Source organism: Penicillium atrosanguineum, assembly GCF_028827265.1.
Source record: "Penicillium atrosanguineum strain IBT 20685 chromosome Unknown utg000006l_segment0_segment0, whole genome shotgun sequence".
Classification (NCBI taxonomy): domain Eukaryota; kingdom Fungi; phylum Ascomycota; class Eurotiomycetes; order Eurotiales; family Aspergillaceae; genus Penicillium; species Penicillium atrosanguineum.
This window is the reverse complement of record NW_026623138.1, coordinates 980,561-993,979: the sequence shown is the minus strand read 5'-3', so window position 1 is coordinate 993,979 and position 13,419 is coordinate 980,561. Positions and strand designations below refer to the sequence as shown.

At 53.3% G+C, this 13,419-nt stretch overlaps 5 protein-coding genes across 5 annotated transcripts; 4 read left to right on the top strand and 1 right to left on the bottom strand.

Annotated features, from left to right (window-relative positions):
- Positions 1 to 172: 172 nt before the first annotated feature.
- On the top strand, positions 173 to 2,199 carry N7443_007501 (uncharacterized protein; the record flags this gene model as incomplete). Its single annotated transcript, XM_056887557.1, has 2 exons — positions 173 to 795; positions 849 to 2,199. The coding sequence occupies 2 exons, from the start codon at positions 173 to 175 to the stop codon at positions 2,197 to 2,199; spliced, it is 1,974 nt and encodes a 657-aa protein (XP_056739248.1).
- Positions 2,200 to 3,017: 818 nt separating this feature from the next.
- On the top strand, positions 3,018 to 5,723 carry N7443_007500 (ZZ type zinc finger domain protein; the record flags this gene model as incomplete). Its single annotated transcript, XM_056887556.1, has 3 exons — positions 3,018 to 3,149; positions 3,327 to 4,173; positions 4,228 to 5,723. 3 exons carry the CDS (start codon positions 3,018 to 3,020, stop codon positions 5,721 to 5,723), a joined length of 2,475 nt encoding a protein of 824 aa, XP_056739247.1.
- Positions 5,724 to 7,502: 1,779 nt separating this feature from the next.
- Positions 7,503 to 8,800, top strand: N7443_007499 (serum paraoxonase/arylesterase family protein; the record flags this gene model as incomplete). The annotated part of the gene is made up of 2 exons (XM_056887555.1): positions 7,503 to 7,820; positions 7,874 to 8,800. The coding sequence occupies 2 exons, from the start codon at positions 7,503 to 7,505 to the stop codon at positions 8,798 to 8,800; spliced, it is 1,245 nt and encodes a 414-aa protein (XP_056739246.1).
- A 315-nt stretch (positions 8,801 to 9,115) lies between these two features.
- Positions 9,116 to 10,219, top strand: N7443_007498 (uncharacterized protein; the record flags this gene model as incomplete). The annotated part of the gene is made up of 1 exon (XM_056887554.1): positions 9,116 to 10,219. One exon carries the CDS (start codon positions 9,116 to 9,118, stop codon positions 10,217 to 10,219), a length of 1,104 nt encoding a protein of 367 aa, XP_056739245.1.
- A 314-nt stretch (positions 10,220 to 10,533) lies between these two features.
- On the bottom strand, positions 10,534 to 13,314 carry lreA (uncharacterized protein; the record flags this gene model as incomplete). Its single annotated transcript, XM_056887553.1, has 4 exons — positions 10,534 to 11,963; positions 12,017 to 12,455; positions 12,512 to 12,606; positions 12,678 to 13,314. 4 exons carry the CDS (start codon positions 13,312 to 13,314, stop codon positions 10,534 to 10,536), a joined length of 2,601 nt encoding a protein of 866 aa, XP_056739244.1.
- Positions 13,315 to 13,419: the final 105 nt, after the last annotated feature.

Below are 13,419 nucleotides of genomic sequence, written 5' to 3'. Positions count from 1 at the left end.
TACCCTTTTTGCTCATTATTTTGCTTTCCTTGACCTTGGTCCTTGTTGAAACTCGGGCTTGCCGTCGCCCGCACTTCCTGCCTTGCCCCTTCCCAGTTGGCTGGCCCCAACACCAACCCTCTAGCAGGGTCCTTCTTCGGCTCTTTCGCAGGTCCCCTCATACACATCACTCATGGCTCCTCGTCGACGCCACATCGGGGCTAGCCGTAGGAAGAGAAGGGAGGATGAGGGCGAGGACGAGGGCTCGCTGGCTGGCGATGTCGAAGATGATTCTTTGAGTGAAGGATCAGCAGACAGTCGTCAGGATGAGGATGCCGATGGGGAGGGCAGCGAGAGCGACCACGATACTGCGACAACGGCAGAGCCGGGCAAAGTCAACGGTGGCCAGGTGAACGGGCGTAAACGGGGTCAGCCCCGACGCAACTCCACATCACCGAGAAAGCCAGGACTCAAGACAACGGTATCGGACACCGAGGCGATGATGAAGGGTCTGAAGATCTCAGGCCAACCTGGCGAGGATGTCCACTTTGACGAGATGGAGGAAGGTCGAGAGCTCCAGACTGGCCGCACCCCGTCGGCTCCGCCTACCGAGCCGAAGCGGGAAACCTTGGCTGCGAAGAAGCGCCGCGAGCACGAGAAATACGTGAAGGAACGAGGCCAGAACCCGGCTTTCGTGCCAACTCGCGGCAGCTTCTTCCTTCACGACAAGCGGACGAACGAAGGTGGGAACGGTCGTACCTTCAACAAGGGCAAGTCGAGGCCGGTTGGTCTTATCGTAGATGGAAATGCTCGCAGGTACAGTGGTCTCGCCAACCCCCTCCGAGGTCACTTTTACTAACGCCTCACAGGAACTCTGCGAAGCCCGATGCGAGTGAAGGGCAGTGGGCCCACGATCTTCACGATACCGTGGCCGGCGATGAGAAGCCCGCACCGAAACACTCGTCTCTTTCCACAGCACCTCAATCTTCGACAATAGTCCCGACTGCTCCCCGATCTTCACCGCCGAATCGATCCTTCTCTAGCACAACCTTGATGGGGAATGCGTCTGTCCGTGTATTCTTACCGGGCATGGCCCAGGAAAAGCCGTTCCCCGTGATGCTCAAGAAGCATACCCGGCTCCCTCAACATCGTCCTCCCCTGCGCCGCGATAAACCGGTGCGAATCTCTCTTCCCAGCCAACCTCCTCGTTATATCTTCCCGTCTACTGAGCGTTCTTTCATCTTCATTCCCCGCGCATTGCGACCCAACCAGCAAGGCTACCGCGGCCGTGGCCGCGGAGGTGGATTCTACAGTGGACGACGGCCCAGCTATTATTCCAACACTTATACTCCGAGTGTTCTGAGCCGTCGGTCCTCTCTTGGTATGCCCGCATCTCAAGATGGATACCCATCACCCGCGGGCTCAGTCTACTCCCGGCCAGTCATGGTCCCACCGGACGCTGGCAAACCGGTTGTTCGCCTGCCACCTCCACCACGTCCCCCAGTCGGCATTCCGCCCATGGCGCCTGGCGCTATGATGCCCCAGGTCTCATCGATGCCACCAATGGGACCGATGCAGCCTATGTATCAAAGCCGAGCTGGCCCAATTCCGATGCATCAACCTCGCCCTCAGAAAGCCGTATCCGTGGCGGACATCGAAAGTCCAGTGGCTTTCCCGTTCAATCCACCGCAGCCCCAACAGGAACAGCCATTCCATCACCAAGTTCCCGGACCTGGCCCCGGACCTGGCCAAGACCCAACTGTCCGTGGCCCGCCCAGCCAGGCTTCAGGAACTCCGCTCTCCCAAATCCCAGAGCGGGCAATTCACGCTCAGCCTTTCCAGCCGTACGGCTACCCCCAGCAGCCTGGATTCTACCCAAGCTATCAACCAGGCAACATGTACTACGGAAATTCAGGGCCCGAATATCCCGCTTACAACGGACCGATGGGCCCAGGTACTTCTGTACCGAACTTCAATCCCGGTCAGCAGGCTATGCCGTACGCCGGCGAGCAACCCTCGCAGGCTGATACAGTAGCTCACGAGTCTGGAGGCACGGTTTACTTTTATCAACCGGGCCAAGTGTATCCGAACCCCAACTACGGAGCGACAGGGTCGGGAGCCGGGGGTGTGGTGGGGATGGGGGGCATGATGACGCCTCCCAGCCATACGTATTACTATCAACAGCCACCTGGAGCCGGGGGAGTGTACTACGGCCAGTGATCGGAGCTTTTGGATTCCCTCCGTTGGATGATTCCCTTTTTTTTTTTTCCTCTTTTCTTCTTCTTACTTTCACCATTTCTCCTTTACCCCTCTAATTCTTTCTTTTTCTGCCGTTTTTTCCTCCATGGTTAGACTTGGATTTGTATGCATTTGAGCGTTGTTCCCCCCTCATGTCCCCGCAAAAGCCCCCACATCACTGGCACTTGGATCACTTTGCATGAATCTAGGCTCTGCATGACTTCATCTTGTTTCTTGCGGGCTACGAAATTTTAAAAGTACGACCGAACACAACGTAACAATTCCTGGTTCTTAGTAGGAGTGATAAGAGTAGGCCCGTGTACTCCGTAGAGGTGGGAATGTATAATCAGACGGAAATCGGGCACATGGGTCGCCCTTTATGTTGTCATCCTTTTTAAAACCTGTTCACGAAATTCACATGGTCTCTATATGATTCTCGATTTATTTTTCATTTCCCATTTCCCCCCCCTGCATCATCACGTCTTGCAGGTACCTAGGTCCAATACCTACCAAAGAGTGAACGGAACTGCCTCAGCCCACATTACCTAAGCCAAACCAGCTGACCGGCTGTACAACACGTCCAAGCGTCTCTCTCTCTGGTCTCCCAGTTCATCTACTTCATTCACTTCTGCCTTCAACACCGTATTTCTCATCATCTTCATCTTCATAATAAAACCCCCTTGATCCCCTTTCTTCTTCCTTACTCTCCCTCATTTCTCCGTATTTCAGTTGTTCACTTCCCCCGAACATCTTATCTCTCCACCTTCCTACTACTGGCCCAGTCCCCAATCCCCAACACCATGGCGACCCCAGCCCTTCCCACTCATCCAGGTCCAGAACATCTGGTGACAGTGAAAGTTCTCTACAATGACAGCAATCGGCGATTCAAGTTGCCGCTGAGAGACCTCAAGGCGCAGGTCTTCCCCCAGAAGGTAAGAGTCTCCACCCGAGCTCCCCGACCGGACCTCGTGTCCGCCCCCCAATCTCTTATCATGATAATCGGCTCGGCCATCTCGGTCACACTGTTTCCCTTGGACCTTTGATAAACCTACTCAACTCGAGTCTCTACTGTTCTTGTTCTTGTTGACTTACTGTTGCGTTGGGTTTAGCTCCGCTTGCTCCTTAATGTTCCCGCGGATGTCAACGTCATCCTCGAACGTTATTCCGATAGCGCCGGCTCTTACATCCACCTTGACTGCGACAACGCTGCTGTCTACAAGCAACTCTTCCGAGCTGCTAAAGCCAAATCCAAGCTCCGCATCAAAGCCAGTACGGTCGACCCCTCGGCCCCGACCACCGACACCGCCATTCCGGTGGAGTCAACCAACCAGATGTTCCCGTCGAGAACTAGCTATCTCGATACCGTTCTGAGCTCCCCTGTCGCCGTTGCTAGCCCTGAATTTTTCCCTATCTCTTCTGAAGCTGCTCCTGTTCTCGCTGGTGAAACCACCGCCCCCCAGATCACGCTACCCATCGGTCAGCCTCGCTACCGGGACTTCGAGATGGAGCAGGACAAGCTTCGCTTCCCCATCATCTCTCACAACTCCCCTGGCGGGATGTTCTGCATCGACTGCAACAACTGTGGTCACTCCATTGTCAACGAGCATTATCACTGCAGCATCTGTGAACACGGAGATTACGATCTGTGCCCGCAGTGTGTCGAGGATGGCGCCTCGTGCCGCGGTGAAGGTCACTGGTTGATCAAGCGTGTGGTGGTCAACGGCGTTGTTACCACCAGCACAACCGAGAAAATCCCCCCTCGTCGGGTGCAGGAGCGGATCATCAAGCCCGCCCCCGTTCAAGTGCAGCGTGCACCTGAGCCTACTCCCGAGCTCATTCCTGGGCTCGTTGAGACCGTCCCGGAGATGCCGGCCACTGTCCCTCCAACTGACGTTAAGAGCTCGGATACTGCTACTCAGGGAGATGAGAAGCCCATGTGCAATGGATGCTGCCGTGGTATGTACTTCCTATCTCTATACGCCCTCAGATCTAGCTAATGCTGTTATACAGAAGCCGATGAAAGTAACTTGGTCCGCTGCAATGACTGCGAGGACTATGACCTGTGCCTTCGCTGCCTATTGAGAAACAAGCATGGTCACCACCCTGCTCACACCTTTTCCCTCGGCTCGGATCGCAACTTCTGCTTGAAGAACTTGATCATGTCTCGCTGCCTTCCTGGCCGCCAGTTCAAACACGCTGCCATTTGCGATGGTTGTGACAATCGCATCGTTGGCACCCGCCACAAGTGTCTGTCCTGCCCCGATTGGGATTACTGCCGTGACTGCATCGCGACTGCCCCCAACAGCCATCCGGGCCACCGGTTTGTCCCTATTTATGAAGCCATCAGTGACCACCCTTACGGGCACTCTATCCACTACGGCATCTTCTGTGATGGACCTCTTTGCAAGAACAAGCCCGCACAGAGCTACATCTCTGGTGTTCGCTACAAGTGCGCCGTCTGTGACGATGTTGACTTCTGTGCCAGCTGTGAGGCACTGCCCACCCACGACCATAACCAGACTCACCCCTTGGTCAAGTTCAAGACTCCTGTTCGCACTGTGACTGTGAGCACTGTAAGCGATGATGGTGCCAGCGGCGCCGTGGCCCTGGGCGATGATGTCTCTGCTCGCTCTCGCTCTGAGGCCAATACGACTGTCGATGAATTGCCAGAGGAGAAGCCGGTTGTCGTCCAGGAACCCGTTGAGGTGGAGGCCAGCAAGCCAGAGGAGGCCAAGGTTGAAGCTGCGCCAGCTGCACTAGAGCCCGCCACTTACGAGCCATCCCCCGCTAAGAGCGTGATTGGCGGCTTCCAAGCTTACTTTGTCCGTGATGCTATTCCGGATGGTACCAAAATGCCTCCCAACACACTGTTCCGACAGACTTGGACCCTTTACAACCCTGGTCCCAACGCCTGGCCTGAGGGTAGTGACGTCCGCTTTGTCGGTGGAGATACCATGTTTAACGTTGACTCTCATCACCCCTCAAGCGTGGAGTCAATCCGCGCTGCCATGGAGAGCAACAAACTGCATGCACCCATCGAGGCCGGTCAGAGTGCCGACTTCACCGTGACCCTCCGAACTTCCAGTCGTGAGGGCACTGCCATCTCTTACTGGCGCTTGAAACTTCCCAACGGAGAGGCAATCGGTCACCGACTTTGGTGTGACATTCAGGTGCAAGCTGCCATCTCTAGTTCCAGCTCGGATGTCGAGACCGAGCCTACTCCTGAGGAAGATTCTAAGACGTCCCAGTCTACCGTCGCCGAGCCTATTGGTAGCCACATGATCTTCCCCAAGCTCGAGAAGGAGTCTCCTGAATCCAGCACCCACGAGGCTATCATGCCCTCTCACCGCGCCCCCACCGTGTCAACCGCTTGTGAGGAAGATGATATGGAAAGTCTTGCCCTGGAAGAGGTCAGCACCGATGCCGGCTTCCTCACGGATGAGGAGTATGATGTCCTCGATGCTAGCGACCAGGAATATCTTGACGCCAAGCAGTCCACCCACTAAGCGACTGTCTCGACAACGACCTACATGAAATGGAATGGGAATTTGCACACTGGGAATTTTCGGACAGCACTCAACTTTTTTTTTTTTTTTTTCTTTTTGACAGATTGGCCACTTCTGCCATGGCCAATTAATGACTTTGTATCCTTGAATTTGATGGCACTATCTTCTCTCTCTTTCTCTCTCTCTCTCTCTCTCTCTCTCTCTCTCTCTCTCTCTCTTTTATATCTTCTGCGTTTTCCTTTCCTTATGCCGAGGCCCGACTGGCTCTGCATCGGCGCTTTTCAAAATCGAGCAAAATGAGAAAAAAGATCTGCATATTGCTTAGGATAGTCAATGCATTGCTGCTTCCATTTGGTTGTTATCTCGTGTTCATTGAAGAAAAGGATAGAGAACACAAGTTCTGGCACCTGGCCTTGGATTCTGTATCTATCTAATTGGTATGACTACAAATTACAAGGCTGTACTCGCAGGGCTCCAAAGTGTGTGATATTGAAGAGATATCCAAGACATACGTAATGGCATTGGAGAGGCTTCTTTCGGATCATCCACAACTTGTCAATCGTCGACCACATTTGAACTGGCGGACACTTCTCAAGGCTCGAGAAAGGCAATGAATAACCAGCGAATAGATCGGGCGTTGTCTAGGAACTTAGGAGCTAGAAGTTCAGCACAGATTTGGTCAAATTTACACAATCTGGTATCTTCGGCGACCCCTAGGGATGGTATCTCCTTCCACCTATATCAAGAGGTCTGTCTAAACGCGCAGAGTAGTATCCCTTGTTGGGTCTTGGAAAAGGCTTGCGAGCTAGCTTTGGGCCTTTGAAAGCTGGATAGAGAGATTGTCTCACACGAGAGGAAGTCGGACGATATAAAGCCTAACATCTTGTAGATGCTGGAGGGTTTACTATAGTAAGCTGCTGCTTTTCGTTTTGATTCTAGACAAGACTATTAGTAGCTCTTTTCAATGCTAGGAACAAAGCATGAATGAACTGGAAAAAAGAGATTCAATCTGACTGGTGTGGACTGATGGCACTAAGCCCGTAGACGTTAGAGGATCTCAGCAAAACCGCCCTTATCTTCTAAGGTCAAGACGGACCTAAATCCCCTGCGTCCGCAAGGCTTGTCGGCCTTCGATGAGGCCGAAAGGGCCGAGGTGACAAAGTCTCCACACCGGGGCAGCTAAACTTGTCTCGGCCGGAGGTCAGTAAGTAACCCGGTAATCTCACACCCTCACCTGCCAACTTTATGCTGAAAGATAATACCTGTTATGCTGGACTCTGTCATTTGGCTTGAGAGCACCTCGTGCTCAATTTCTGAATTTGGGAGATTGCATACAGACCTACGAGACTGCGAGTGTAACGTGTCCTATGCTTCGTTTGACTACATATATCCAAACAAACTGATCTATAAAGAGCTGGAAATTTGAGGGTGCTCAACTATGATCGAGACTAGTTCCAGGGGGCTCAAGTCCACATGCGTGTGGCCTCCACATACATAGTTCTGAAGTCAGTCCTGGAGTGGACATCGGTCGATCAAACACATCGCAGACCCCCATTTTTAAGTAAACCCTAGGACCTGCCCCGTCTCCACCCCCGCGGTGGTCGGCAATGACGAACTGTGCTCTTGCTCAAACCCGAGGTCAAGGTCGATCATCGATTATTAACGGAGCTCTCATTCTATTACCCGAGCTTCCTCTCTTCTCCACATTCTCCATTCTCTGTTCTCTGTTCTCTGTTCTCTGTACAACCCCACCCATAGCTATAGGTATAGCTCTTCACCATGGGCTTCCTCTCCTCGGCTTTCGGTTTAAGTCTATTCGCCGCCCTCGCCGCCATTCTAATTCCCTGGGGAAACCATTTCATCAAAATTGGTGGTCCCTTCCTGACTCCAAACCCCACTGTGCTGGCCGAAGGCCATGGTCCAATTTACATCGAGGACACCGTCCACTGCGAGGATGTCCACCACTACCGCCCCGCGAACCTACTCTTTGCGGCATGCGAGGACTTCAAGAGCACACGCTTTGACTGGTTTCCCCCGCTGGGGCATTTGACACCTCGGCCTGAGGCGCGGGGGTCAATTCATGTTGTGGACCCGAAGGTGAGTTTACGTTCGGCTATATCGTGGAACTGTGTTAACCTGGTATCACTTAGACTATGAAATCTTCCCGTCTGGAATTCGAGAACTTCGAGGGACCCTTTGTGACCCATGGTATTGACGTCATCGAGGACCCCAAGCAGGCCGATGCCGTCTACATCTTTGCTGTGAACCACCTGCCGAACCCGGACCACTGGTTAGCCGAGGACGCCGACGATATTCCCAAGGCCCGTTCGCAAATTGAACTCTTCCACCATGTGTTGGAGTCCAAGACTGTGCAGCATGTCCGTTCCATCTGGCACCCGCTGATTAAGACTCCCAACGACGTCTACGCTGACAGTCCCAACTCGGTCTATATTACCAACGACCACTTCTACCGCGAAGGACACATGCGCCTGATTGAGGACCTCTGGCCCTCCGCTAAGTGGACGACTATTATTCACGTCCAGCTCACGGACCTAAAGGCAAAGGACTCTGCGGGGCTCGATGCCTCTGTCGCACATTCTGGTTTGTGGAACAACAATGGTCTCGGCCATGGCCGCACTGAAGACGAAATTGTGATTTCTAGTGCTATGGGCGGCGAGTTATATGTTTCCACGCGTCATCCCAATAACACTATCTCGATAAAGTCGACTATTCCCTTCGATACCGTCACAGATAACCCCAGCTTCTTTGCGGATCCTTACCGCACCAATGCCGACGACGCGAGTGGTTACGTCGTGGCTGGAGTTACGCAGGGCCTTTACCTTCCGAAGACCGCCAAGGATCCCGACGCTACTGACCCATCTCAAGTCTGGTATGCTCGGCCGAAGGGTGATGGCTGGGAGAAGAAGTTGTTGTTTGAAGATGATGGTTCGCGAATTCGCTCGGCTAGCGCTGCAGTCTTGGTTCCCATTGAGCCAGAGAAGGGTCAGAAGAAGGCCTGGTTGTTTGTGACTGGCTTCTTGTCGGAGAAGATGATTGCTGTGAAGGTGGGTCTGTAGTCGTGCGGGGAATTTTGTCGATAGTTGCTATGATAGTACATATGTAGTGCAGCTGTCTTCTCCAATGAGAAGAAGCAATGAATGAAAGAGTCAATCTCTAAGTCTATGAAATTGGAATCTATTCTCAAGTACCTATTATTGCCATAAAAAAAAAAAAAAAAAAAACCCCCCCCAAGTTCAAACCATGCGCGCGTCCTGCCTCGGATGTTAGGTGTCTAGGTGTCCCTCAGGTGTCGACCTCCGCCCCGAGGCCAACCTCGAAACCTGATATTCCGCGAGCAACACTCCTTCATCACCTCCCTCAGCACAGTGATAATGTCCTCATTCATACGGGGCCAACGCGCCCTATCCCAATTTCACCCCCGCTCCAATATTCAAAGACAATTCCACCCCCGTCTCCCCGCCACGATTCCTCGCCTCTTCTCAACCTCCGCGGCATCACACGCCGCAAAGCAAGACTCAACAACCGTGACAACGCCCCCATCAACCCAAATCGACGCACCAGCAAGCACCCTTCCCGCCCCTCTAGACCTACCTACAGTTCTCCCTGCAAATGCCCAAACCTCAGATAAACTAAAACGTCTCGTGACCATCGGCCGCGCATACCTCGCCTTCTACAAAACAGGCTTGAAGAACGTCTACCGCAATTACCGTGCTTCTTTGCCTCTGCGCGCCTCTCTGGGCTTACCGGCTTATATCCCAATCTCACCCCCCCGCAAATCCTCCAATGTCAGTCCCCACAAGGGAATCGATATGGGAAGAGGTCAATTCCAACTCGTCGTTCGCTCGGCACGAGACGTGCGAAAGATGATTCCTTTTACCTTGGTTCTGATTGTCTGTGGGGAATTCACGCCCCTTATTATTCCGCTCTTTGGTTCGGCTATTACGCCGGCGACGTGTCGTGTCCCAGGGCAGGTTGCCAAGGAGCGGGATGGAGCGTCGAAGAGAAAAAATGCGGCGATGAGGGCCCACGCGCGTGCCATTGAGCCTGGGGCGTTGAATCCCGTTTCGGTGGGGAGTGGGGAGGAGATGAGGGTTCTTGCGGAGTTTGCGAGCCCCCGTTGGGTGAAGGAGGCGGATAAGGATGCGGTTTTGAGGGCTTGTGCTGTTTTTGGACTGGTTAAGAGTCATGCGAGGCTTGGGGGGAGGGCTCTGGTGGGACTTGTTTATCGGGCCAGGTTGGAGAGGCATGTGGAGTATTTGGGGATCGATGATGGGATGATTAGGGCTGGTGGGGGCGTGAGTAGGCTTAGTGCTGATGAGGTGCGGATTGCCTTGGATGAGAGAGGAGCTGGGGATGTCGCGGCTTTGTATGCTGGGGAGAAGGTTAAAAGGGCGGAGAGGAAGTGGTTAGAGAGGTGGTTAGATGTTAGGGAGGGGGAGGTGAAGAGTAGAACGGGGCAGAGTCGCGTTCTCTGAGGGGAATGGCCTTATGTATAGTATTCATTGGTATAGGGTTGTGTATGATATATTTAGATGACCAAATAGATGAGATGTGATCTACTTGAGGCGAGTCATGGATTGGATTGTTTGGAATTAAAGAAAAAAAAAAAAAAAAAAAAAAGGCGTCTGACCAATGCATTCTGGAAGAAAGTACTTATGTGCAGAAAGATATAACCCTGAGAATTGTGACAGGTGCCTGGAACCATCGCTCCAAATAGAGGGTATCGACAACAGAGCCGTAATTATCAAAGTCGCCATATGATATGCCCAGAAATTCAATAAAGCATTCGTCACCGCGCAATCACTTGTGCAGTCGCCGGTGCAGCAGACCGAGTCTGACCGCGATTTTGTTTTGCCCATCGCAGGCCGCAGCTGTTGCAGAGATCGCGATTGCCACTTGGTCCTCGCCGCCACTCGGGAGTATTCTTGGTCCCACACATGGCACAGGCCTTCTCCACGGAGATGGCGCTCTGCTTGCGCTTGCGCTTCTTGCGTCGACTCAGAAGCCGCTGTAATTCGTCGGCTAGAGTTCGGTTTTGCTTTTCTAGCTCGCGTAATTCAATCTGCCAGTTAGATCCGCGCGTGGGATTCAGCTCGGTAAAGAATGTAGCCGGTACATCTGAAGGCGAGATACTGCGATTCCCGGCGGGTAATCCGTTCAGACCAACGAGGGTTGAGAGACGAGATGCTTTTTGCCCGATGGCACCATATTGACGAGGCGGGTTGGGGTCAGAGGTTGTAAGAGTGGTCCTCTTCGCTGTACCGGGGACATGGGCCATTTCCTCGTCCTCGGCAGCAGATACGGCAGCAGAGCCGGGAGGGAACGTTCGTGCAAACCGGATTTGGGCGACGAGGAACGAAGATCTGCTCCCGTTGACCCCATCTCCAGCGTACAAAGTGGTGTGCGCAGACAATGCGTGACCCTTCTTATGACGCATCTGGTGTCGGAATGATGGAGGATCGGCAGGCTTATCATCCATGGCTTGTTCATTGGCGGCTGCCTCCAGGGCATCAGTAATGGCGTTAGGATCATCTTCCGGCTCCATGAGCTCTTGGATACCCTTGCCAATCAAATCGTCAGGTGCACGTCCCAGGACTGGCTTCGACTTGGAAGTCACAAAGAGAATCACGCCAGACAAGGAGATCTTGGCCCAAATATCGTTTTCAGCCAGAGCAGCAGAAGATCCAACACGAGCAATTTGGTCCAGTGAGTAGACTGGGCGCGGGCGGCCAGTCATAACAAGATAACGGCGGCCCTGTTGGGGGTCGATGTGCCATGCACCGTGACTCTCAAACCACATGTATCCCTTGTACTTTTGACGGATACGATACACAACGCTCAGGGGTGCTGGGGTCGTGCTGGCCCGCATGTCCCGGATCACGGGTCCGATGTCACTCGGATGGCAGATAGTGGACAAAGTCTTGCCAACTAGCTCGATCGGGTCATATTCCAAGATCTTCCGGCAAGATGGCGACAAATATAAGAATTCACCGTTGAACGACAACACATGTATCACATCGTCGACGTTTTCGACCAAAATGCGGTCCAGATACTGTCGTGATACTCCGGAGCCTGGCACACCTGCTGCATTGAGAATAGCAGTGACCTCGTCGTGGCCAAACCGAGTGACCAGGTCGGGCCGTAATCTGTACACATCTGGCGGCGGCACCACATACTGTGGTAACTGGTCGCGCTGGTAGTTTATGCTATACGTGCCGTCTACGTAGACATTAGTAAACAGACCCGGGTACTCGAATATCAAATTGACATACCAGGATTTCTCCTTGTGACAGCGTCGGGTTTCTCGACCAGATCAACCTGGAACCCGACGTAGAATCGATAGTCCTCCGAATTCCACTGAATAGGAATCATGGTGATAAGATTCATAAAGGGTTGTCCACCCTTGCGATAGTTGATGATACTGGCCTGGATTTCACTGCGGTCATCGATGGTCGATCGCAGGCGATACACTGTCTGTCCATCGACGAAAGACCGCTTGGTTCCAGGCGTGATTTGGCCATGAGGATCCTGCAGGAATCGGCAGTTCTTGCCGATGATCTCATCTTTAGTGTATCCAGTCAGACGCTCAAAGGCATCGGAGATGTACACAATCGGTTGATCTTCCCGCAAGATGTCACACATCACAAAGGCACAGGAGAGATCAACCGCCCCAATGTTGATTTTGGGGTTGGATCGCATGGCCACTCGACTCTAGAGAAGACGTTAAGACTCCATGTCACATGTTGAGACATCTCAAGATAACGTACGAGCACTCCTAGGACATCGAAGCCACTGTTTGAGTAGATGCCAGTGTGCTCCGTCGAGCCAGCATCAGGTGTTGACAGCCCCGGGGACTGTGTTTCTGACGTGTGGGATATGCGTTAGCCTGGGATAAGAAAACGGCCAAGTCTAAATCCCCGGTACCTCGCTTACCTTTGATGACGGCGGGCTTTTTGGGTTGGATGGCCACCGGCTGCGGCGCCCGATAAGAGGCTTGCTGTGCATATTGTGGGAAGTGCTGCTCCTGGGTTGAGTGCTGGGCAGACACCTGAGGCTGATCAGTCGCTCGCTCGAAATCGGAATCCTCAAAGCTCCCTGTCGAGTTGGGTCCAGTCTTATAGGTATCCTTGTGGGGTTGGGGAACACTCGGTTGTTCGAGGTACTGGCCAGCGTGTGGCAGCGACTGCACGAAGGGGGTATAGTTGTGAAGCTGAGAGTGATCTAGCGCAGGAGTGAGTCCCATGGAAGTCGCGGGGTAGGTTGTGGGCGCATCGTAGGCGAAGGCGTTCACTCCGTCCAGGTTCATAGGCAAGGAGACCCCGCCACTGGGGTCGGTATCATAGGTTAACATCACGTTGGAAAGACGCCCTTCCAAGTCGCCCTGGGGTCTGGTCCGGTCGAAGGACGGCAAGGCCAGGTCATCCTCCTGGGATAGCATGGCGGCGTTATAGGCAAAACTGTTGGAGAAATTCATCAAGGAGGGATCGTGAGGAATCTGTGCATTTTCATCTTCATCGCGAGGCTGGTCATCGCGAGAATAGCCCATGGAGAAGTTCATCGAATTCGCCATGGCCCTAGGTCCCTAAGGGATAGAAGGAAATAGGCCTCGGCCTGCGTGGGGTCCAGAATGCAACGCCCGGGCGAGTTCCAGAGCCCCGGGTAGGGGGACCAACGG